The sequence below is a fragment of the Rousettus aegyptiacus genome, unplaced genomic scaffold (assembly GCF_014176215.1).
Source record: "Rousettus aegyptiacus isolate mRouAeg1 unplaced genomic scaffold, mRouAeg1.p scaffold_m13_p_3, whole genome shotgun sequence".
Lineage (NCBI taxonomy): Eukaryota > Metazoa > Chordata > Mammalia > Chiroptera > Pteropodidae > Rousettus > Rousettus aegyptiacus.
The window spans coordinates 29,965,131-29,991,444 of NW_023416306.1; the positions used below are offsets into that span (position 1 = coordinate 29,965,131).

Genomic DNA, 26,314 nt, shown 5'->3' on the forward strand with positions numbered 1-26,314 from the left:
GTCCTGGGATAGCTAGCAGAACAAATTCAAGCCTAAATCTTGGTGAGCACTAATTGACACTGTCACAAATTACCACAAACACAGAGGCTTAAAACAACACACATGTTACAACAAATTTGTTAGGTAGATAATAAATGTGTTATCTTACAGTTCTGGAGGTCAGTGGCCCAAATGAGACTTGATGGACTTGAGTCAAGGTGTTGGGGCTGGATTCTGGTCTGGAGGCTCTCAGGGAGAATCTGTTTCCTTGCATTTTCCTTTCCAGCCTTCGGAGACTGCCACATTCTGGAGGAAGCCCCTTCCAGCTCCAAATCTTTCTCATATCACATCCCTCTCACATGACTCTCTCGTCTAACTCTTCCACATTTGAGGACCCTTTGGATTACATTGGGCCCACCTGAATAATCCAGGATAATCTTATTTTTAGATCAACTGGTTAGCAACTGCAGTTCCCTTTTGCTGAGTAATATGACATATTCTCAGGTCCTGGGGATTAAGATGTGGGCATCATTATTATGCCAAGCACAGATACCAGGTCTCAAGGGGGAAAGAGAGCCACAAAGTAGCTTTCTAAGGAGTTTAGATCTATGTCCGAGACAGATCTCCGGGAGCCAGGCAGACAGCGGTGAGTAAGGCCAGGGAGACCATCAGAAGATGTTACGCCGCTGAAGCTCGTGCCAGGGAACAGACGGTGGGGATGGGGACAGCGCGCAGGGAGGGAGGGTCTGGCTGAGAGGCTGCAGCCATGCCTGCATCTCAGAAGTTCTCATGGTCAGAGGGCCTCTCAATATGATGCCCCACGGCCCTGGCCTCCTAAGTGGGACCTGTAGGTGGCTTGGCCTGGAACTTGTAAGAGGTGGCAGGTAGCCCCTCTCAGCTGTGGGCCTTGCTATCTCCTCTGCAGCTGTTGGGAGGAACCGCTTTGGCAGGTTCCGCAGCCTGGCCTGAGCTCCAGACCTGGGATCGGTCTCCAGGTGCTTTCTCAGGAGGCATAGGGTGAGTGTGGCACAACCAACCTCACCCCAGGCTAGGCTGAGTCCCCGGACCCTCCCTCTACTCTCCCCACCAACCCAAATACATCCCTTAGGCCCAGAAGTTCCAGCAGTCATCCTCAGACCCAGATCCCAGCACTTTCTGGAAACTTAGCAGCCGTGACTTCACTTCTCAGCCTTGGCGTCCTGAACCATGGGGATGAGACAGAAGGGGGATGTGCGTGCATGTGTGTGCGTGCGCGCGCGTGTGTGTGTATGTGTGTATACCCCTGTCCATGTGTCTGTCCTTGTAAGAGTGGAAAATTTTCCAGTAGCCAGTTATAGGGAAGTGATAGGAAGTGATATCTTCAGGCCCCAGGCCCCAGGAAAAGAACTGACAGCCACCAGGATACAGATAACGAAACTGCCTACAAGGCCCTGTTTGATCTAAGATTTAGAAGTTCCCGGAAACAGATATCTTTGTACAAGACCCTAACAGCCAACTTCTGCTTTTGTAATCTGCTTCCTTGCTTGTTCAAAAGCCCGCCAGGATGTGGTTTTAGGCTTTATAAGCTGCCTCCTCTGGAAGCTCGGGGCTGGTCTCCTCTGACCCTGCGTGGTAGAGAGTCAGTTGCCGGCCAGCTAATATAGGCTTATAATTCATCTCAATTGGCTCCATGGGTCTTAGAATTGATCGTGCCACAACATCCTGAGAATTTGTCTCCATTTCTGTCTGTATTTGACTGCTTTTGTATTTCCATTGCAAATTGAAGTTGGGTTGTTTTATAATTAAAAAAAAAAAAACTTGTTTCATTTCCTTTGTTAATTTCCTGCTTTTTCTTATTCAGTCAAACCGTTGATTATAGGAAATACAGAAAAACGAAAAGAGAAAACATTTGAAATACATAATCCTGTCCCACTTACGCAGAGACAATCACTAGTTAACACCTCTTCTATGTATCTTCCATGCATTTTAAGTGTATTTTAACAAAAATACAACTTTACTACATGGCGCGTGTGTAATTCTCTACTTTTTACTTACAGATATATGATGAATGGCCTTTCATGTTAATGAACTTAAATTTACCTCCTTGTTTTAAGCCTGTGTTCAACGTGATGGCTGTGCTAGGATTTGCCAGATAGGCCCCTCCCAATTGATATTTAAGTTGCCTCTAACTTTTTGCTATTACAAATGCACTGGATGACTGCCTCTGTATGTGTGCGTGCGCGTGTGTGCGTGTGCGTGTGTGTGTGTGTGTGTGTGTGCATGCGCACGCATGTGTGTCTCTAGCTGTGTCTGTCTTTTCAAATGTCATGTCCTGAGGGGTGTGGGGACCTGGCAAGGCACAATGACCCTTTTCTCTGCCTTGGAACAAGTGGTTTCCTTTAAGGAAGGTACTTTTCCAAAAAACATGTTATTCTACGGCCTCTTGACTCCAGAATCCAGCCTGTCCCAGAGAGAAACACCACCCTAATTGCAAGCAGGAGTGTGGAGAAAGATCAGGGCAGGGGTGAGCCCCTCCTGACAGCTGGGTTTCAAGGATCTTCCCCTCTCAGACATCCCCTAAAAGCAAGATAGGATTCTCATCTTCTCTGTTCAACCAGGGAAACTGAGGGCCGACAAGTTAGTGGTGGGGTGGGACTAGGACAGCATTGGGTGGAACAGAGCAGGGTTCTCCCTGCCCTTTGTCCTGGGGTGGAGCTGGGAGAAAAGGCCTTGGAGGCGGGGCTGAAGGAGACCCATGCGTGGAGAGGCTCAGTCTGTGTGTGCGGCATGAAGCCTTAGGGAGGCCTTGCAGGCTAGCCCAGGGCTGAGGTCTGTTAATCCACGAGTTTAGGCTTCCACAGATGTCTGTCTGGGGTGAGGCTGGCGGGCTGTCCATTAGAACTGTATATGGTAGTAGCCCCTTTCTTCCTCGAAGTCAGACATCCAGGTAGGGGCAGGTGTGAGTAAGGCTTTTGTCCAGGGAAACCAGGGCAAATCAGATCCTCATTGCTCTGGCCTTCTCTTCAGCCTGAAGATATGAAATGGGTCAGCTGAGGGTTTCCTAAATGCTGACCCCATTTACAGAGGAAAGAGTGTTTAGCTTCGCTCCATCCAGCAGGTCCCTGGGGCAGCAGCACAGGGAGGCGTGGCCCAAAGGCAGCTCAGGCCCCTCAGTGGTAAAATGGGGGGATGGGCTGCTATGAGCACTGACCAGAGGAGACACAGAAAGCACAGCACCTGGCACACAGGTGGAGTCCAGGAAATAGGAACTACTAATAGTAGTAGAGTGAACGCAGAGAAGAGTGGGTTTGGGAACTAGGAGGCGTGGGTCCAGCGTGGCCCCACCCAAGATTCCCAGGGTGACCCTGAGCAGCCCTTTCCCTTGCTGCCACCAGGTAAAGACTCCTGGCTTTGCTAGCGTTCAGGTGCTAGCCTAAGTCTTTGGCCCTGCACTGCCACCTCCCTCCCTTGGGGATAGAGAAGCTTCTGGCTGGCCCTTTCTGGCCAGTAACAACGGGCTGCACCGGACAGAATGGACAACATACGCCACAACATCTCATGCACCCCACACAACACACACACACCACGCACATACACACACTACGCAGCATGCACGCACATCACGCTCTCACACCACACACGTACTCCATGCTCACATCACATGCCCCACACACGTTCTCACACCCACACACTCCACACGTGGGAGAGAAGCAGCGCTGGAGGAGCTGCTCATCCCTCCTCTGGTTCATTGCCGCAGACTCTCCTTGACCCTACACCCTGCTCCCATGCCCACCTCTGAGCGTGTGCTCCTGCCTGGCTGAGAAAATGGGCCATCCGGCGCGACACCCTCATCTCCCTCCTCCCCCGATATGCACAAATGCGGCATTTATTGGTATCCCCATTCTTCCTGCTAGCATTCCCGCACCCCCAACCCCCTCCGGCCCCTTCCAGCGCACTGGCTCCCAGGCACCCCCAGGGACCTCTTCTATGAGTCTCTTCCTTGCTGATGTACTCAGTGTCTCTCCAATCCTTCTCCTGCAGGCCTTCTAGAGGCCAAGCCTCTCTCCCTCTCCCTCAGTGCGACGCCCCTTGTAGATTAAGGAGGCGAGAGAAAGCAAACTACCTTCCCTTCAAACTACCTTCGACTGTGATCTTCCCTTCCTCAGCTCCCACTGACTCCACTGCCCTTGCATAACACTCACACAGCCCACACATGTGCCTACCCTACACACACTCACACCGCTGTAGGGCTACTCCCTTCACTCCGCACGAACTGTTCTCACCAAGGTCATTGTCAACTGTCATGTTGCAAAATCCAAGGTCTCTTCTCCATTCTCACTTCGCAGGCCCTCCTGATGCTTTTTACCAGTTGACCTACCTTCTTGGAGAACTACTCTCTCCTTCACAGGATTGCCGGATGTGGGGATCCTGTGACACCCAGTTAAATTTGGGACACCCAGTTAAGTTTGAATCTCAGATAGAAAACCTAATGTTTTAGTGTGTGTCCCAAATATTACATGGGACATATTTATACTAAAAGTTAATTGTTGTCTATCTAAAATTAAAATTGCTGGATGTCTGGTGTTTTTATTTGCTAAATCTGGCAACCCTGCTATCTGCTTCTCTGCCCCGCCAGCTCCCCCACCTTCCTGTCCCTTCTCTAGTCACTCCTCTTTTTGTCAGCCTGCTCCAGGGGGCAAACCTTGACTGCTTTCCTTTCTCAAACTCCCTGCTCTCCTGCGACAGCTTCCCACCCATAGGTCCTCCGCCACACAAGGCCGGCCTCACCCAGCCTCTCTAAGGACCTTCCCTCCAGCTCCCCTGTAGCAACCACCGATTGCGACGCTGGCGTGTGTGTGCTTGGAGAGACTACATGCCCAGCCCGACGAATGAGACTGCTTCTGAGCTGCCTTCACTGTCTGTTGCCTGGAAATGTGCAGGCCAGATATAGCAAGAAATGCTTCCCTCTGGAGCTGGCTGTTGTCCCACCCATCTCCTCATGCCCAGTCAAGATAGACCACTTACTCCCTGCCCTGATGTGGTCTCTGAGTCTCCCCTCACGCTGTTCCCTCTGTCTGAAACACCCTCCTCCCAATTCTGCTTGTTGAAGTGCCCTCTTTTCTTCAAGTCCAGCTCAAGGGCCACCTCCTCCTAGGTTTCCCTGGGTCTCCTCACCCCACTCCCACCCCCAGCACCTGAGTGTGTGATTTGCAGCCTTGTCTAGGTCACTACATTGAGAGCTCATCGGGTGCTGCGACTGTGTATGATTAACTCCCACATTTCCTGGGCAGGGCCTGGTACACAGTCTATGCTCTGCCAGCGTTTATGGAAAGGAGGAGTGAGTGAGTGACTGAATAAGAAAATGAGTAATTCAATAAACGAATAAATGCACGAGTAAGTGACGCGAATGTGAAGGGGCTATGTAATAAATCTGACAAGCTTAGCGGGGCCACTTAGCAGGCCTGACAATCTCAGTGACCAAAAGTAACCACACGGGGTGGTCTGAACATAAAAATTTCTAACTGGGCAGGCCATGGTGGGTCACGTCAGGCCTATAGCTTCCTTAGCAAAGGTCAGTCTTTACCTTAACCGAGCTCACTGTCCTCATGCATCAAAGATAACATACTTTTGAAATGTCAGAGTAATTTTCTTTTCCAGACCCCTGGAAGAGATAATCACAGGCACCAGAGCAGGAGACCACAGGATCTCTCATTGTTATCTTGTTCTTCACACGTAATCATTATGTTCTGTGAATGTTAATTATTAACTATCCTGTACCCACCAATGTAAAAGAAGTATGCGTTTCTCCATTTTGCTTTTAATCCAAATGCCCTTTCTCACGCCTCCTTAATCTACCACCAATAAATTTGTTTTTTTTTTCTTTTGATTCTAAATGCATAAAAGGAACTACAAATCTGCCAATCTCAGAGCATTTTCTCAATCCATTGAGGTCTTGCTTCTAGGCATGTCCTCAAAATTTTGGCTTAAATAAACTAAAACTTTTCTATGGGTTTGGACATTCTTTCATCTACGATGAGGAAGGAAGACTTAGTGAGCAACCGGAGTGGCTGGCTAGCTGGCTGGCTGGCTGGCTGGGTAGATGAGCGGATGGATGAGCAAGTGAGCAAATTCGGAGACCTCAGGGCGTGACAGACTGCCCATCCCCTGCTGACAGACTGCCCATCCCCTGCAGCGAAGCTGTGTTCCCCTCCACCACCCATTGCTTTGTTTTCAGTCACTTGATTCCAGCCTACATGTCCTTCCCTCCGCTGTTAAGGGAAGGTTGTGCCTGGTGGTGTCAGGGCAGAGCCCTGGGCCTGGGGTCCTGATGCTTGGGTCTAGCTGAATGGTGCCTGGCCCGGAGGGGAGCCGTCTCTGCTGAGGGCAGAGAGCGGCCGACGTGCACTCTTTTCTCCCCTCCCAGGTCTTGCTCGCTGTCTCTGCCCACCTGGAGCTCCCTTGCCCAGGTATTTCCTTATCCCTGGCCACGCACCCAGTCTGACCAAATGGGTGCCTCCGAGAATAGTCCCCAGGTGAGTTCCCGTGGTGATGCACTACTCAGGGCCCCTTCAAGGAAGGACCTCGGAGCTACCCCCACCCACAGCACTGCTTTGGCTGAGGGTGAACCGTGGGGTGGGGGCAGGGAGGCAGCTCGCAGAGACCAAGTGGAGCTGGGGGGATATTAAGGGCCTGCGCCACAGTTTGACGTCTTCCTCTATCCAGTCCTATTCCCTTTTCCTTCCCCTCACAGACAGTGATCCCTATAAATGCCTTGTGTCCCAAACTCTGTCCCAGTGTTCACCTTCAGAGAACACGACTTGCAACAGTTCCTTTTACTCAGTTGCCAGGTTCTCCCAGCAGTCGGTTCCCATCCATGTGCATGTATACAGGCCCTGCTTAGGGGCTGGAGGGTCCAAAATGACCAAGATGTGGTCCTCAGGAGCTTCCCTCCCTGGGCTGCCCCTCTCCCCTCCCCATGCTCACCCACTCCATCCCTCTCCATCGGCCTGTCTCCCTAGCCCCTTACCCCTCTGCACCTCTGCGGCTCTAAGCCTCTCTCTCTGCAGCCACATGGCCAGGGTGACCTAACTGTCTAGGCCTCCTCAGAGGCCAGAACCTCCCTCGGGGTCAGTCCTGCCCTCCTCAACAGGCAGGTTCTGAGAAAGCCATCCATTTAAGGCTGGATGAAGACACAGGAGCCAGGAGACTCCAAATTTTGCACCCTTCAAACTATACTCTAAATACAGCACAGCATTTATTTTGTAGGTACAGAGAAAACAGATTTTCTATTAGTAAAAACTGATCCTCTATTTATGATGAAAGCAAGAGCTTTGGTACATGTTCTCAATGTAACACAACATTTTAACTTATTTGGAATTGTCTTTGAGTTCATGATTTTTTGTCATTCCTGTGTGACGCAAGTCACTCACATTCTCTAAGAATAGAAGTGACCTATAAGAATAGAGTAATGAAGTCTCATTTAAAATATGCTTCAAAGTCTTCTTTCTGGCTTTCTTGTTAATAAAATATCTCATACTTTCTGTCATTCTTATTTTTTCTTGTTTCCTTTTGTGGTTCTCCAACCCTGATCCTTGGAAGATCCATAAAAGGATATACATTTTCAATTATAAAATAAATCAACAAAGCAGCTCTTTGGTTTCAGAATTTCAGGGCTGATTTCAGGCAACTGGAAGGGGCAGGCCTCAGGGTTGGTCTCTGTGGGATATGCATATGCAAAGTACCAAAAAGACTCAATTAAGGGAGCAGAGAAGAAGCGTTTTGTAAAAATATCCACTTGAGGGTGCTGCTTCCTCTGGTGGCAATGAACCAGTTTCGTAGGCATCCTGGGGTGACCTGAGTTAACTGGATTCTGTTTACGGTAAGTTCCATTACCCCTGTAGATGAGAAGAGCTGGCCCACCGTGCGATCCAACACTGTTTGATCATTCAACACCTTGGAATTCTCCTAAACCCAGTCCTGTGGGGTAGGGTCCGACTGTGCTCTCAGGGGTCAAGGTTGACTCCCACCTGGTCCCTCCACTGTAAATCTCCCAGGCCAGAGGGCACAGCAACCTAAGACAGAATTGAACAGGGAGTTTGCTGGATACAGACAGGGAAGGACAGAAATGCCGGACTTGGAGGAGCGGAACATCAGGGAAGGCTTGCTAGGGGGCAGGTGAGCCTGACCCACCAGCAAAAAAAAAATCCTGGGAGTTATTAGACTTCACATAAAGGTCCAGAAGTCCCGGGCACCCGCCACTGGCTGGACATGGCGACCTGGCCCAGTGAAGAGACAAGCCTCCCGGCGAAACGTGGCCACTGTGAAGCTGTGGCCAGGGCCCCCCTGAGGATCCTGGGCCCTCGAGTCACAGCTGAAGCAGCAGAGGACACAGGTGATGGCCACGGTGACCACAAACAGCACTGCCACCATGCCAATCACTGCCGTTTCCATGGCCCCACGTGGCGGCTGACCCACTGAGCAACCTGAGGTGCGTTTTGGAGCCTTAGCTCCCCTTCTGAGACAAGGAGGAGGGTGGCTCTTGGTTGTGACAAGTACCCTGCTCTTCCAGCCACTCTCCCTGTGGTCTTCTAAGAAGATACCAATCTGAGGTCCTGGGTTGTGTCCCCTCTAGACCGTTGGGCACCCCACATAGCCCCACTCAAATTTCAGTTGGTCTCCGTCACTGTTTCCTACGTCTGGCCAATCTTCCAAGAGCTGTGGTCAACTCCGGGGACAGCCTCTAGAAGAAATGCTGTCCTGAAAGACGTGCGCTTGAGACTCACTGGACTCGGAGGAGCTAGAAGGAGGGGGCAGAAGACTCTGCTTGCAGGGAGCCTTGCCAACCCGGCCCTCTGGTGACGCCTACGGATTTCAAAAGAATTTGTATGCTCAGACAGAAGACAAAATACTCCCCATTGTGGATCCAGGATGGGCCTGGACTCCTCCCCATGAGGAACCTTGGGCAGTCCTTGAGTAAGCCTATGCTGCCTCCCGAGACCCTGGCCCTGTGCCGGGGCAGGGACACGGGTGCAGAGGAAGGCAACGCCAGCTCTGGGCAAGGTAGGGGTTAGCACGGCAGGTTTACGGCAAGTGCCACGGGGCCTTCCGCAGGGGCTGTGGGGGAGGGCCTGTTTCATTTAGCCTCTGTTTCTTCATGGGGTTGGAAGAGTACTATTTAGATAAGGCCAGGACAGCTGAGCTCCTTCAATGACATACTGTGAGGCTTCCTTGAACTGCAGCTCCCGGAGAAAACCCCCTTCTGCTCCAGTCTCCACCCAGCCCTCCTTGCTGCCTGCTCATGCCCGCTGCTCACACTCAAGTGCTGTGAAAACTTACCCTGGGCTCCCTTCCGGTGATAGCTCTGGCTGTTGGTGGTGCTGTGGCCTCCTGACCCGGTGGCCTCCCCAGGAGCCAGGTCAGGACATACGCATCCCTGGGTGCTGCAGGCTTGCTCCTGCCTGGGACTAGGCTCCAAGATGTCTGAGTAGCTATGAGCACTTCCTGAATTCCTTCCACCAATTGTGAGTGAGGGCCCAGGACCTGCACAGCTGCCTGCTGCCCTCGAGGACTGCACTTACTGCACCCGCACCCTGCACGAACACCCAGGCCATTCCAGCCCTGCCCCCTGCCAGGTTCTCCACTTAACTGGGGGGTGGAGTGAGCTAGGCCCAGACCACTGAGGAAGTCTGCCAGAAGGGGCTCCATCCTGACACTCACTCGGTCACAGCCTTTTCAAAGTCAACGCCTCCTAAGACCACCACCACTTCCAGAAAGGAGACTGGGTTATTAGCCTCACTTTACCCAAACACTAAGAAATGGACTAGTAAAAAACAATAATTCTAGGTAGGGGACACAGCCAGGTATTACTTCATATAATCGGTCCAGCAACCCTGTGAAATGATATTGTCTCTGTTTTACAGATTCAGATGCTACTAGTCAGAAGTTGCACGACCTGCCTGTGCCTACTGCTAATTTGTAATGATAACAAGAGCACGAAACGGCCGAAGAGGGGCTTCCCGGCCTTTCCTTCTAATTCAACTCTTTCCAGGTACCACGGGACCACAGAGCAGTCACCTTGTTCTGCAGTTTTACTGATCACAGTGCCAAGGCCCAGAGAGGGACAAGGGCTAGCCCAACGTCGCACAGCCTGGATCCTTTTCAATTTCTCCAAGCCGCCAATGAACTTCCTTTAGTACTAGCTTTAGGGAACTGCTTACTCACAGACTGGGAGAGTGGTGACTATTGGAGGTATGACGCCCTGTCAAATTCTCACTCTTTCTTTTTCTAAGATGGTTGGACAGCCTGGGCATGGGACTCCTCCTCTGACAGGGCAGTGGAGGGGCATGGAGCAAGCTAGGGCCTTTACAGGAAGCTGGACACTTAAAATTCTTTGTATTAACTGGGGCAACCAGAAGCAGAGATAAGGAAATATGAGAAGCCAATCTGTGGCTTCAGACTGAATTACAAAGATCAACTAGTCAATTCAGGAAATAGAGAGCATTAGGGGAACTAGGTTTCAAGCTGGGTTATTTATTCCTTTGACTTCTCATTTGCCTGTTCTTTGTGAATGAACAGAGTTGGAGGCATGTGGTAGACATGCATTGTTCAGTTTTTAAAACTGGAATAAAAAACAATGGCTCGACGCTCTTATCTTCTGCTTTGTATAGGCTTCTTTTTCTGTTTCTGAAATTTGGGGACCCTTCTTTGATTCATGGTGAAATAGGCCTCCTGGTCCGTTCTTATGATAGGCATACAGTATTTGCGTGGAGGCCATGTGGCATAATGAGAAGGACCTGAGTTATACTGTGAAGACAGGCACAGTCTGCCTTAAAGGCTCTTAGAGGTCTTCATGGATGCCACACCGATGGTCTGCAACATAGAATGACCAATATGGCATCTCAAGCCCCAGGCAAAAAGAGTAACCATGGATAAAAGTGGACAAAGGTTAGATGCCTTTCCCATACTGCCCCCTGGCTCAGAACACTCACCCCCAACCACCCCCCAACAGCCTCTTTCCATTTATTAACATTATCAGGAGAGTTGAGAAGAACAAGACAGCCACCAACCTTTGCCCACAATTCAGAGATGTTTGTCCCGAGCATTTTCCAGGTATCTTTTCTTCATCTTGTGACTTTTGTAATCTTGTGATATACAGCCCCTGCCCAAGAGCCTCAAATGCGATAGGGCACCTAAAGATACCTAGTATATACCATAGTATATACCTTTCCAGCATCCATCATCCTCGTCAACCAATTGTAAAAAGGCCACAGTTCATACATTCCACTTCTACAAACAAGGAAAAATGTGATGGCAGCCATCCTGAAACAAAGAGGATGCCAGTTCTCCCAGAGGCTCGAAACCACTCTTAGGGCACTCTTAGGGAGACTGGCCGTAGTCCAAGAAGGACATGGGGCTCTGCAGAGAGACAGAGGGAGGGGAGGTTAAGGCCAGCAGGCTACAGACCTCCACTAGTTAAATGTTTCCTGCTTCTCAGACCACTCACTCCTGCTTCCTCAAACAATGTAGAGATAGAGTGGGAGCACACCTCAGAGGCTCCCAGAGTTCAAAGGCCTAATCCCACAGGGCCTTACTGCTCTACATAGTGTCCCTGAGGGTGGTGATTATTCTGATCACATTTACTTTCCAGAAAGCATGAGTCTTTAAGAATCCTTCCTGAGCATCTGTTGTGTAGGCTGGTTCTGTACTGGGAGGCAGGCGGCCCTCAAAGTTTTCTCAGATCTGTGAGGGCAGGGCCCTTGAATCCTGCCATAAATCTCCGAGGAAAGAGGGAAAGTGTGGTCAGTGCTCCAAAAGAAATATAATAATAATGATGATGATAATGATAATGAATTTATTATTTAAGTAATAATAAATAATAAGTTGGAAACCCATAGGAGGGAGCAACAAATTCTCCTTAGACAAAGACACAGTGAGGGTAAGGTGCAGGGTGTTTTCTGGTGTTGATGACTGAAGCAATGCACATGGAACAAAAAAGAGCAAGGGAGGCTGGAAGAGACCAGGGGCCTTGAATGGCCAGCCAAGCGGCAGAGACTTTATCCTAAGGGTGAAGAGGCCTTTGGCAGATCCCTCAGGCCACAGCATGGAGCTGCTTCAGAAGGGGGCAGGGCTAGGGCTGGGCGGACTCAGAGGGGCTGTGCTGGGAATCCAGGCTGGGGGATGAGCTAGGGTGGACCTAGGGCATTGAGGAAGGGAGGCGGATTTGAAGGACACTGCAGAGATAACCTCAACAATACATGGTGACTTATGGTCTCCTTTCCCAACTCAGAAATCTAATGTGGCTGTCAGTGTGAACTGGCCCCCCACTTCCCCTCGCAGCTCCTGCTGCCCCAACCCAAGTACTCACAGAAGACCCATCAGGAAACTGAAAAGAAACAGGACATTCTGTCCCAGTGAGTCAGCAGGCTCCTGACTTTCTGACCTGTTCTCAAGCCCCTCCCCACCTCCTCACCCAGCCCCCAAGCCTCTCCTCCCTCCACCTCCCACCCCAACTCACAGACACAGGCTGCAGGCCTCAGAAGGTCTCCTTCCTCCCTGTGGAATTCCACCGGCTGTTCCTGGGGTATTTAGGAACATGCCTCAGGGCTTTGGCAGGAAGGAATCTCTTATCTCGCTCATTTTAAGGAAGAGGAACTAAGACCCCAGGAGGAGGAAAGCAACCTCCAAGGCCACCAAGCAAGCACCATGCCCCAGTTTAAAGAACCCTCCCCGCCCTCCCAACCCCAGTGCCACACACAGGCACCAGTGGGGGCTGGCTTGCTGGAGACTGAAGGCTTGCATGAGAAACTCTGACCCAGTTACCAAGGAAATAGTGAATTCAACACAGCCCACGGACTGGGGCTTCTGCAGGTCCCAGAGCTCGGACTGCCCTGGAGATGGGCTGGAAAGAGCACAAAGGTAGAGCCCTGGGGGCCGGCCTGGGCAGCTTCATACCTCCTCTCTCTCAGGCCCTGGACTGTCTCGCAGAAGCCCAGAACCCCACTGGTACCCAGAGAGCCCTCTCTGGACAAGGCTGCACCCTAAATCCTCCCTCAGAGCTCAATACTCTTATCACCTACTGTTCATGGAGCACTGAGAGCCCATCCAGCTACCCCCACCCCCCTCCACCCCGACTCAGGACTCACCCTGTCCCACCCACCGACACAGCACAGCCAGCCCTCAAGCCCCAGGCAGAAGCCACCACTTTAAAACTCACTTCCTGTTAGAAAGGGAGGTCCCAGGGTAATGCAGACACCCGCCTGGCCTAGCCTGGGCTGGCCTGGCCTGGCCACTGACACCGGCCTGGCCACTCGCTCCCTCCCTCCCACTTGAGTTGCAATCAAGAGCCTCTCCACGAAAGCTTCTGAGTGGTTTTTATTTTCTTGTGTTAAGGCACCAGTGACTGTGCAGCCTCATACTGCCATCTCCAAATGAAAGGGCATTGCCAGGATCCCTCCCAGCTACCCACGGCCAGAGGCCTGAGGAAGTCAGAGAAACGCCTTTCGGAGAGAGCGTGGGGCCATCTTTACGCTCCAGCATGCATTGGCGTACTTCTGCGGGGAGTTACAGTCACAAGTTGGTGTCCAGCCCCAAAGGACCATCCCCGCTCTCGCCCTTCTCACCCTCCAGTGTGCACGGGGCCACCCCAGGTGTTCCTCTTTCCTCTTCCTCTGTGGTTCACTCAGGCACCATATGCAAATGAAGCCCCGACAGGACCCAGGCACAGTACCAGTGTTCATCACAGAGAGGTGCCCTTCTGCGCAGGAACATGAGGGTCCACTCGTCTGGAGATGGCAGGTGGGCGGCAGCCGCCATCCACAGGCATCAGCGGTGGCCATGGTGGGCGTGATGGTGGGCATTGTGGTGGTGGTGGTGGTGGAAGTGGTGGTGTTGGAGACCCGCATGGTGCATGTGAGGCATATGGCCAGGATGATGGGGACGGTGAAAGTGTCCCAGGTGGCCCCGGCCTGGGAAGAGCCAAGGCTGGATCCGTCGGACTCGGTTTCTCCTTACAGCCGGACGATTCCTCTCCATATCAAAGTCTTGCTGTCCACCATGCAGGCAGGTGGCCAGCAACAGCAGCAGCAGAAGAAGAGCTACAGCAGTGCCTGCGATCAAGCCCACCAGAGTCGTGCTCCCCAGGAGGCCTAGCATCTAGGAGCCGGACGGTCCCCTCCACTCGGTGCTCCTGCTGCTTCCTCCCCTTCGGCGGCCTCTGCTCAGCCCTCACAGTCACTGGACTTTGTTTTCTCTGCTCCTGCAGGCTGGAAAACAGCCAGAGAATGTGGACACAGCCTCTTTGGGCTGGAGCTGCTGGCCATGGGTGAGGCCCAATGACTGTTAACTCTGGGAAGGCCCAAGGGGAGGCTGGGTGGGAACAGAGGACTGTCAGCCAGGGACTAAGTTTGGCAATAAGAGATCTAAGCTCTGATACCTGCTGCCTGGCCAAGTGACCAGGCCAGCCCTTTCCCCTCCCTGGGCCTCAGCTCCCTTCTCTTTTAGAGACAGTGCAGCACAGAGATTAGGAATGTGGGTTCTGGAACCACAGGACTCACTAGCTCTGTGACTGTGCACAAGTTACATAACCTCTCTGTGCCCGTTTTCACATCTGTAAAATGGCTAGTAAGAGTATCTTCTCTTAGGGTTTTCTGAGGATTCAAGGAGTTAAGATTTATAAAGCACTTAAACCAGTTCCTGACACATGTTTACCATCAGTACTATTGCAGTGAACTTTGGACTAGATGACTTGGGAGACCTTTTCATCTGAGAGTCCATGGCTCCCTGTCCTGCAGGCCACAAATTCCTCCGGGACTGGGTCAACTGAGTCAGGTTATCTCAAACAAGTTGTCACACACTTCAGGAGCTCTATGAGGCACCTATGGCAGATTTTCATCATCCAGGGAGGCTGCACAACTGTCCTTAGGTCCTTAGTCCTGCTGGGTCTGGGAGCCAAGAGGGTCTAGGTATTAGCCCATGTGAAGGAGGCAGGAGAAACCAGGCCCCAGTCTCAACCTCCTGGTTCCCAGTTCAACAGTCTTGATTGGCCATAAATGGCAGGCTCCTTGCTCCATCCCACCCTCCCTGGCCCTCACCTGGGACATGCTATTCCTGCCTGGTGGAGAATTTACAAAACACGCAGGACCTGAGCAGTCATAGACTCCTCCCCACCTCCTAGTCCCAAATCTCCTCTGTTCATCCTAGAAGAGCATTTGTCCTTTTGGCTCAGAACCTCCCAGATGGGCACCCATTATCTCCCTGGGCAGCCCTTTCTGCTGTGGGCTTCTCAGGCTGTTCTCAAAGCTCTTCCTCACACAAGGCCTCCCCAAAGCTGCACACCTGCACCTGCATCCTGGAAACCACTGGTCTCCAGGGGCCCTCCTGTTTGAGTACCCTCTCCCCGCCCCCCAACCCCACCTGCTTCCTCTTCCCTCCTTCCTGTGTGTGTGCTCATTTTGCTGCCACCTGGAGGAATGTTCCAGGGGCTGGCAAGGTTGGCTCTACACGGCCTTGGGCAAGCCCCTCCCCTGACCCAGCCTGTCTCCTCCTCTGGAAAAGTGCCAGGGCAAGAGGCGGCCTCCAGGGGCCTTCCCTTTTTTACTTCGATGAGAGATGAGCTCTCTCAGGGAGATGTCAAATCCTTAGTGAAAACCTGCTCTGGATAAAAAGGCCAAACATTCCTTCAACCAAATTGGGCTCAGGGGGCAGCACGTCTAATGAATCTTGGGGATTTTGCCTCCCTAGGAGAAGTCACTTGAACTTTTAATGATGCTAGAGTGAGAACTTCCTCCTGCCTGTTCCCGGAGAGCTGCCTTCCCTAGGGGCCTGTTAAGGAGGGAAGTGTGCTAGAAGGAGGGGAGGGACTTTCTCCTTCTGAGCTTCTCCAAGAAGACTCCCACGCCACACTAGCCACTGGAAAGGGCAGGGCCCTGAAACCTGCAGTCTCGTAGGACTTGAGTCAGCACAAATGGCCTCTCAGAATCACCCGGACCCAGCCCTCACTGAGATATTGTGGACAGAGAAAGGAAGGGACTTGCCCAAGTATCTCCTTGTGGCCCCCTCTTCTAGCAGGCAATCAAAACAGCACCATTTCTGGAGTAAGAGGGTATCCAGAGTGAGCATCTGAGATCAGCTAGGGACCTTCAACGGAGATGAAAAAGGAGGATGTGTGAGTGTGGATGACTCCGAAGGAGAAGGGATTAGGAGGGGATCCCCCGACCCCTCACACACGTACACATTTATTTTCATACATATAGGGTCACTCCCCACCTGGACAGAAGATAGGGTCCCAAGGTGGACATTTTATCAGATACTTTGGATATTCAGGGAAGGTGTTGCGACTTCAGAAGTGACTGAGAACCTCTCGGAGGCCTGACCGGGCACAAGGCTTGCAGGACTGATGACTTTAGAGGAACCCATGGCTGTGTCTAGGGATCCCCTTCCTCAGAAAAGCTGCCCTGCGGCGCTATCATTGTTTCTCCCACAGGGTTGGGTCTTCTGCACATTCCACAAACACCCTTCCTAGCTGAGGGACAAGGGTTCCTGACTACATGGCTAATGAGTCAGCTTTTGGAGTTCATATCATTTAGCTTCACACCCATATTTTCCAGAGTGCACAGCTATATGCACATATTTATATGTGTGTGCAATTGTAAACCAAAATTGCTCTGTGGGCAAGCTCATGCACCATGAATTTTATGTGTGCACACACTCGTGTACATATGCTCAAGTGCCTACAAGTTTCATAGTCTCACAAACTTGTGCTTGTACTAGCTGGTTCTTGGTTGTCCCCCTACAGCAATCAGTTTTTAACTAATTGGTGGCACCACCTAGTGGTCACGCTGTACATAAATCAGTTTCGTATTCTGATTTGTCAAAAGTTACAGTACCCTGATTTTTGTTTATACATCATAATTAGAACCCATGCAGTTAAGTCCTTCCTCTTCCAAATTCTGGTTCAGAAATTTAAGGAATTTTTACAAGATCTAGTGCAGGTGGAACCAGATTGATCAATGTATTGACTAAGGAAGTTCAGCCCTGGGAGGTGATAGAGGGTTGGCCTCCCTAAGCCCTATGATAGATGGCCAGGACTAGAAATAAGGGTGAGGTGGGCACAAGTAGGAAACAAGCTGAGTGACTTGGGAACTGTACAAGTGTCTTCTCATAGAGTAGCTAGCCAAGGCTCAACTCATCTTGTGGTTCGAACAGAAAGGCAGGGACACTGGCCAGCAGTTCCTAACCTGGGCTCTAACGCCAGTTAAAGAAGGGAGACATTCCCCCAGCTAACCCTGGGCTGCCTCTGCAAGTACTGAAAAGAAGTTGTCCAGCACAGCAGAAAACGTCTTCCTCTTCCCAGGAGCTCTCCCTGCCCTAATTAAGGCCAACTGGACCTCGCAGTCTAGAAAACTAAACCATAAACAATCAGGTTAGTTTTTTTTTCTCTCTCCATTGCTGGGAACCAACCTGCTTGAAAGTTATCTATATAATATTTTATAGAACCGTTTCAAATTCCAGTCCCAAGCAAACATAGACTAGGTCCCTCTATAAAGTGAGCACATAGAGCAAAATTACTAGACATGTGAGAAAAAATATAAAACATTATATCCTTATTATATCCAGGGTTACTAGAATCTAAAAAAAAAAAACCTGAGAAATAGTAAAATGCTCAAATTTATATTTTAAATAATCTTCAAAAGGTTAATTCATACATGAATTTTGGAAAATATGCAAAACAGGAAATTTAGATTAAAAACCAAATCCGGAAAGACTGTTTTGAGAACTCTCCCTATAACCCTAAAAAAAAATAATAAAGAAGTTGAGAGAGAAAGAGAGGAAATGCTCAAGAAATCAAATATACTTGTGTAATAGACATTCCAGAAATAGAGATTGTTGTAACCACCATCCCCCAATAGACACGCGGACCACCAGAAATCAGTGAGTTACAGGAAACACACTCTTTATTCAGCCAGTTGGGTCTGCCAGGGGTACGCAGACCCCAAATTAAGCAGCCTCAAAATGTAGAGGTACAGGGTTTTTAAGCCCTAAACCCCTATTCTTCATCCTGTTTGAACACAGAAGTCTATTTTTCTTCTTTTTACTAACCATCAACCCACAGGTCGGTTGTGCAAGCTGGGGGTACAGAAGCAGAAAGCTTATTGTTAGAGTGTTATGTTCCCATGGGCAATAGCCAAACGGTAATTTTCCAGCCAGCACAAGATCAGAGCTCATGGAGAAACAATCATTAAAGAAATACAGAAAACTTCCTGGCCTGAATAATTAAGTCTTTAGATCAAAGGTGCACTGAGCACTAGGCAAACTATTTGAAGAGGACAAGCCAGACCCTCCAGGTATATTCAGGTGAAATTTTAACATTAAAAATGTTATATGAAAAAAATGTATAAAGTGAAGTGCTTTCCTTTATATGTTTTAATTTATAATTGCAAAAACTCAGAAGCAATCAAGATGTTCTTTGGTAGGTGCATGAATAAATTAAAAAATAAGGTACATCCAGACAATGGAATATTAGTTAGCACTAAAAAGAAATGAGCTGTCAAGTCATGAAAAGACATGAAAGAATCTTAAATGCATATTACTAAGTGACAGAAGCCAATCTGAAAAGGTGACATCCTGTATGATTCCAACTATATGACATTCCAGAAAAGGCAAAACTATGGAGACACTACAAGGATCAGTGATTGCCGGGAGCCAGCAAGGAGGGAGGAATGAAGAAGCAGCAGATGTTTAGGGCAGTGAAACCATTCTGTAGGACGTTATAATGGTGGACACATGTCATTACACGTTTGTGAAAACTCTTAGAATGTACACCACTGAGAGTCAAGCCTAATGTAAACTATGGACTTTGGGTAACTATGATGTGTCAGGGTAGGTACATCGACTGTAACAAGGGTACCGTGGCGGTGCCAGATGTTGGTAGTTGCTGTTTGTGAGTCGGGGCAGGAAGGATTTGGGAAATCTCTGTACCTTCCCCTCAATTTTACTGTGAACCAAAAACTGTAATAAAAGACGGTCTATTAAAAAAAGAAAAAATAAAGAAAGAAAATAATCTTACTAACCATGGGAGCTGTATAAACCATTTTTAAAAAGAAAGAAATTTTCTTTTATTTTAAAATTTATTTTAGTTGACTTTATAAAATTAGCATAACCCTGATACCAAACTGACAACCATACACAAAAACACTACAAACAAATCTCAAAATTCTAAAAAATAAATAACATGTCTATAAACTATTAAGAGACTAATACTCTATAAATAAGTAAAAATTATTCTAGGAACATGAGGGTGGTTTGATGATTTTAGAAATCTATTGTTGTAATTAATTATATAAATAGGTGAAAAAGTAAAACCAAATAATCATTTCAACAGATGGCAAAAAGGCATTTGATAAAACTCACTATGCATTCTTGATCAGTATTATAAATGAACAAAAAAAAAATAGAAGTGTACTATTAGAAGGATATTCTCTTAACATGATTAAAAAGAAAACTATCTCAAACCAGTAGCCAACATCATGATTAATGGGAAAAAACACAGGTGTTCCCATTAAAATCAGAAACAAACAAGAATGCCTACTCACGCCATTTTTATTTAGCTTTGTATAATTAAATAAGAGCATAAAATAAAAAGTAGAAATATTGGATTGTGTAATCGCATATCTAGAAAACTTAAAAAGAATATGTTGGAAAACTATTCACACTAATAAGTAAAAATCACTAAAAATAAAAGTACAAAAAGCAATAACTTTCCTACTTAATGGTGATAACTAATTCAAAAACATAATGTAATAAAAACATCAGTGATATTGGCAATGATTATAGATAACACAGTCTAAAACAGAAGCTCATAGCCTGGGTAACAAACAAGACAGGGCAACATTTACAGGTCGAATAACTGTAGGTAAGTCCAGCTGATGATCTGTGAAATTAAGTTCTAGGAATAAATTTAACAAGAATACTAATGGTGGGGGGAGGGGGGACATTTTGTTGAGGGCCACGAAGGAAGACCTGAATACCAGAAATAACAACGTGTGCCTGTATGAGAAGAGCCCATATTATAAATCCACACTAAACTTCAGTGAATACTGATAATGTAATCAATATTCACAGGCATCTGTTGAATGAGTCGTTACATGTAATAGAGGTAATATTTTTAAAATATCAATTTGCTTTTTTATTTTCCCTTTTCAAATACACGAGCTTCTTCCCAGTGGGCTCAGGACATCATCCGAAGAGAAATTTGAATATTACAGAAAGAATACAAAGAGAAAAAGTTAATATGCAGTCTTTGACATTCATAATAGATCTTTGCTTACAAGTCAAACCATTTTCCTGAGAGGATTTTTAAAATTCTTTTTTCTTTCCATTTCGACATATTAAATCAAGAATCAAGCTAAGGACCCACCCACAGAGTTCTGCTGTGATGTCGACAGCATTACGCATGTAACAGGAGCAAGGTAGCAGAGGTTTGAATCTCTGAGGTAGACAGAAGCCTCAATATCCACGGCTAAGGGAAGCCCAAAGGATGATGAAAAGGAGAAAGGAAAAAGAAGAGGAATAAAGTGTGAAGCATATGTGGCAGCCCCTGGGAAACATAAAAATAAATAGAGAGATGGCAGGAGGATGGAGGTAGAGACAAAAAAACTGAGACATTGATGTAATTCGGATGGAACATATGGTCTACTAAATCCAAGTACTCATGAAAATGTGCATACAGAGCAGTTGGTGCTGGGAATGTGTGCATTAAACAACTGTGAACATCTGCATAGACGAAAGTCTGGAGATCTACACGATGTGATGTTACAACGCTTCTCTCTGAGTGATGGGATGACAGGGGACTGATTTTTATTTTGGCAATCTATATTTCTAAATTTTCAACAATAAGTGTGTTACTTATATAATAATGAAAGCCAAAAAGTTATAACAGCTTTACAAAAATATATAGAAACCATGCCCACCCAGGTAGAATAGGTTTGAATCCTAGACAAGCAACCTACCTCATTCACCAATGATGAGAGCAGCCAGACTCCAAAATTGGAAACTCGATTGGTATCAGTTTAAAGATGCCAAAAAGTGGAAGCAGTGTAGCAAGTTGGCTGTCCTCAGGGATGTGTGGGAACTGATTAATCCAAAGGGACTACTCTGGATGGCACACCCCTGAGCTTTTAGACATGCACATGCAGATAAACATAAAGCTTTCTTGAGCCTCAGTTTCCCCTTGTGCACAACGAGGGAAAGAAAAGTAATAAACTGCTTTCCCTTTCCATTCCAACCTACTCTCCTAATGCTTGCTACAATAATTACACTTTACAAACTTATTTCATTTAAACTTCACAACTGTTATTCTTACATTACATTTGAAGCTTCAAGAGTTAAAGCACTTGCTGTGGGTCACATAGCTAAGAAGTGGCAGAGCCAGCATCAAGCCAAGGCTTCCAGACCCCCAAGCCTACCTGTGACCCATGGTGGAACTGCGCTAGGTTGAAAGAACTGAACAAGGCGTGATGCCTCCTTCAGAAAGTTTGCCCTCCAGAGGGGCGAGAAGCCATGTTTCTGAGAAGCCACACAAGAGGAAAAGGAGGACATGAGAGAATCACGGAGAGGAAAAGGGAGGAGTCTTTCAGAGGCTTTTGCCCTAAAAATTTGAAAAACTCCTAATTTGGCTTTTGTAGAACAATGCCCAAAAAGATAATAGTTTCCTGAGTGGTTTTTTAACCACCAGAAAAAGAAGAAAAGTCTCTTTAAAAGTAGGCATTAATAAAAAAAAATAATAATAATAAGAGGGTTGGAGGTTGGATAGATGGATTGATGTGCGATAAAGCAAATGCAACAAATGGTTAACAATTGTAAAAACTAGTTTTTATGTATATTCACACTGCAATTTTTTCAACCTTTCTGTATGTTCAGAAATTTTCATACACACACAAAAAAATGTTGGGGGCGGGAAGTAGGCAATAGTTGGAAGGAAAAGCAGGAGAATAGAATTCTCCTGGTAGCTACTAGCCACGTGGCTACTGAGCACATGAAATGTGTGGAGTCTGAGTTTTGAGGTTCTGTATATGTGATATAGGCTTCGGATTTCAAAAACTTAGTACACAAAAGAATGTAAACTATCTCATTAATAATTTTTATTTTATTTGCATGTTAAATGATAATTTTGATATGTAGGGTTAAATGAAATATATTATTGAGGTGAATTTCACCTGTGTTCTTTTGACTTTTTTTATGCGGCTACCAGAAATTTTTAAATTACATGCTAGACTTGGATCGTATTTCTACTGGACAGCGCCCTCTAGAGCATCCAGTCATCACTGGTCCTGTTTCTTTGCTCTAGTTTGCCATGGATCAAGACCTGGGCAGGGGGAAGGCAAAGATGAATTGAACACAGTCGCATGCTCAGAGAGCTGAAGGTCAGGGTCCTGGGGAGAAGCCAAGACGATCTGCAAACATCAGATGACTTCAGCATCTTGGGATCTCAGTGATTTGCTTCCTTGTGAGTGTCCACCTGATGCCTTTTGCATTAGACTTTGGATTAGAACATTTGGAATTATATGAGGGTGTTTAAGGTTGTCAGGATGACTGGGGAGGTGGGTCAGTATTGCATGTGCAGGAGCCAGGGATGATAAACATCCTGAAATGAGCAAGACGGTCCCACGTGAGGAAAAATTGTCCTATCCAAAACACTAGGAGTGTACCTGTTGGTAAACCCAGTAGAGGAAGAATGACACACCTATTCCTGCTTTCTGTATAAGGACTCTGAGGCCTGTTCTCCAACCCACACAGGGGCAGCACCATTATGTCTCTGGAGATGAGAATGAGGAGCTTCCAGGGGTACTGAGTCATATAATCCAATTTCATATTTCCTTAAGGGTGGGAAAAACACCCTGGGACAGTCAGGGATAATCAAGGGCTTGGATCCCAGCAGGAAACCTGTCTTATTATGAAGACTGCCAATGGCAGTGTTCACTTAGCCCAGCCTAATTGGCCTTCAGGGAGCTTGCCTCCAGGGCTCAGGATGCCAGCCTCCAGCACCAGGCCCTAAAATGGCACAGGAACAGAAACCTGGGGGCGGTGCCCAGTGAAAATGAGTCATCCCCCTGGTCTGATCTCAGGGGCTGGAGCTGTGGGAGACAGGGAGTGTGGGTGGGTATCCAACATAATTTTGGTTGAAGGACGTGGAGTTCTCAAAACTAAAAATCCTAGAAGGGACAGGTAAATGTATGAAGATTCAGAGGGAGGCAAAGGACTTGAATAAACATTTCTCCAGAAAAGCTATGGGAATAGCCAATGAGCACATGAAAAAATAGTCAATATTACTAATCATTAGGGAAATACACATCAAAACACAATAAGATACCATCTCACACCTATTACAGTGGCTACTATTTAAAAAAAAGAAAATAGAAAAATAAGTGTTGACGAGGATATGGAGAAACTGGAACCATTGTGCATTGTTGATGGAAATGTAAAATGGTACAGCTGCTGTGGAAAACAGTATGAAGGTTCCACAAAAAATTAAAACAAATACCATATGTTCCAGCAATTCCACTTCTGGGTCAATACCCCCAAAAAACTGAAGCGGAGTCTTTAAGAGAGATATTTATACACCCAGGTTCATAGCAACATTATTCACATTAGCTAAAATGTGGAAGCAACCCCAGTCTCCATCAATTGATGAATACATAAGCAAAATTTGGTGTGTGTTTATATATATTGAAATATTATTCAGCTTTTAAAAGGAAGGAAATTCTGCAATATACTACAACATGGATGAACCTTGAGGACATTACACTAAGTGAAAAAGCCAGTCAAAAACACAAATACTGTATGATTCCACTTACGTAGTAGTCAAAATCATAAAGACAAATTGTAATGGTGGTTGCCAGGGCAGGGGGAAGGGGAGAATGAGGAGTTATTGTTTAATAGGTATAGATTTTCAGTTTTATAAGATGAAAAGAGTTATGGGGATGGATGGTGGTGATGGTAAAGGTATTTAATACCACTGTACATTAAAAATAGTTAAAATGGTAAACTTTATGTTACATGCATTTTATCACAATAAAAATACATATTTATAATAAAAATGAAATAAAATAAATGGAGCAATATGCTATGTTCATAGACTAGAGGACTCAATGTCAGTTATCCCTAAATTGAGCTATATAAATTTAATGCAATTCCTATAAAATAAATTTCCAAAAGCTTTTTTAACTTGTCCAGCTGGTTTTAAGATGTGTATGAAATTATCAAGGCACTTGTAAAGGAGATTAACAAGGCAGGAGGGCTTGCCTTACCAGATATCAAGAATTATTCTAAATAGACTGTCTTCATGCCATCGTATAATCTTGCCTCCTTTGTCCTAGATTAATTGACCATATAGGCATGGGTTTGTTTCTGGGCTCTCTGTTCTGTTCCATTGATCTATGTGTCTGTTTTTACGCCAGTATTATGCTGTTTTGATTACTATAGCCTTGTAGTATATTTTTATATCAGGTAGTGTAATATCTCCAACTTTGTTCTTCTTTCTCAAGATTGTTGTGGCCATTTGGGGTCTTCTATGGTTTCATATAAATTTTAAGATTATGTGTTCTAGTTCTGTGAAAAATCCATTGGTATTTTGATAGGGATTGCATTGAATCTTAGATTGCTTTGGGTAATATGTATATTTTAATGATGTTAATTCTTTCTATCCAAGAGCATGGTATATGCTTACATTTATTTGTATCTTCTTCAGTTTCTTTCTTCAATGTCATAATTTTCTGAGTACAGATAATTTACCTCCTTGTTTAAATTTATTCCTTGGTATTTTTTTTGATGCACTTGTAAGTGGGATTATTTTCTTAATTTCTTTTTGGTAGTTCATTATTGGCATATAAAATTGCAACCAATTTCTGAATATTAATTTTGTATCCTGCTACTTTACTGAATTCATTTATCAGTTCTAATAGTTTTTTGGGGGAATCTTTAGGGTTCTCTATACATAGTATCATACTCAAAAAAAGTTTTTAAAGAATTATTCTACAGCTATTGTTATTAAGTAAGTGCAATATTGCTGCAATGAAAGGCAAATAGACCACAGTAAAGAACTCAAAAAAGACCCACACATACAAGAAAATTCAGTTTATGATAGAGATATCATTGCATATTGTTGGGGAAGGAATGGTATTTTCAACAAATCTATTAGACAAATTTGTATGCACATAGAAAAATTTTTAATGGGAAAGTTTTTTTTTTGGTATGGTGACTTTTGAGCTGAGATCTGAATGAAGTGTCAGCCATGTAAATATCTGGAGTTGGAGGTAGAAAAACAGAAGTTTTTCAAGTAGAAGGAACAAAAAGCTCAGATAAGAATGAGTGTGGCTTGTTTGGTTAGAGAAAGAGAGTGGAGGGTGAGTAAGCCAGTAGAGTGGAGGGAGATGATCATCACCAATCAGGTGGTCTGGCGTAGATGATATTGGATGGGACTAGCTGGTTGTAGTAAAAAAAAAAAAAAAAAAAAAGGAAGAAAGTAGGCAGATTCAACATATGATCTACTGGTGAAGCCAGTAAGATTTGTTGATGGAGTGACTAGGTTGGTAATGGAAAGAGAGGTAAGTATAATTAGTAGGATTTTAGCTGAAAAAATACACTAAAATGTGGGAAGGCTGGAGGGTTAGAGAAGAACCAATAGCTTCATTTCAGCCAAGTTGTCTTTCAGTGCCTAATAGATATCCAAGTGGATATAAGATGAGAAGTCTGAAGTTGGTATGATTTTTGATCCTTGGTAAGAAATTTTTTTTTTCTCTAGAGGACTTCAGAAATTCTCTTCAATGGAGCTCTGAAATATGTCTAGGTATGAGTGGTTTTGTGTTCGTTTATATTTCTTCAATCTGTTTCATGGGCCCTTTCAGTCTGTAGAGTAACATATTCCTTCAGTTCTACTAAATTTTCTTCTGCCAACATAGATAGATGATGATCATTAGATAAGTAAATAGGTAGGTAGATCAGACAGACAGACAGAAACAGAGAAAGAAAGAATTTCTTCCCTTGGCCCCTATTCTTTCCATTTGTTTCACCTCCAATTCCTATTTATTGGGATGGAAATGATGGAACTGCATTTCATATCACTTGATAGTTCTTTCCACGTATTTACCTCTTGGCATTGCATCTAGAAGTATTCCTTAACTTGACCCTCTGGCTTGATAATCTGCTCTTGAAATATGTCCATTCATACTCAGCCAATTTATGGAAGCTTCTGTGGGGTTTCTTGTTTGTTTTTATTTCAACAATCTCTAGGATTTCTAATTGGTTTTTATTTTCACATTAGCTTGTTATTTTTCCATGGATGAAAAATCGACTCTTGTCCCTC

At 46.2% G+C, this 26,314-nt stretch overlaps 2 protein-coding genes across 2 annotated transcripts; both read right to left on the reverse strand.

Moving 5' to 3' along the window:
* Positions 1-7,189: 7,189 nt before the first annotated feature.
* SPAAR (small regulatory polypeptide of amino acid response) lies at positions 7,190-9,884 on the reverse strand. The gene has a single exon (XM_036217569.1). The coding sequence runs from the start codon at positions 8,407-8,409 to the stop codon at positions 8,182-8,184; it is 228 nt and encodes a 75-aa protein (XP_036073462.1). The 5' UTR covers positions 8,410-9,884; the 3' UTR covers positions 7,190-8,181.
* Positions 9,885-13,310: 3,426 nt separating this feature from the next.
* HRCT1 (histidine rich carboxyl terminus 1) lies at positions 13,311-15,205 on the reverse strand. The gene has a single exon (XM_016130465.2). It carries the CDS (start codon positions 14,107-14,109, stop codon positions 13,780-13,782), a length of 330 nt encoding a protein of 109 aa, XP_015985951.2. The 5' UTR covers positions 14,110-15,205; the 3' UTR covers positions 13,311-13,779.
* Positions 15,206-26,314: the final 11,109 nt, after the last annotated feature.

What these genes read in the sequence shown, in the direction of transcription:
- HRCT1 (XM_016130465.2), bottom strand. Translation starts at nt 14,109, where the DNA reads ATGCTAGGCCTCCTGGGGAGCACGACTCTGGTGGGCTTGATCGCAGGC.
- SPAAR (XM_036217569.1), bottom strand. Translation starts at nt 8,409, where the DNA reads ATGGAAACGGCAGTGATTGGCATGGTGGCAGTGCTGTTTGTGGTCACC.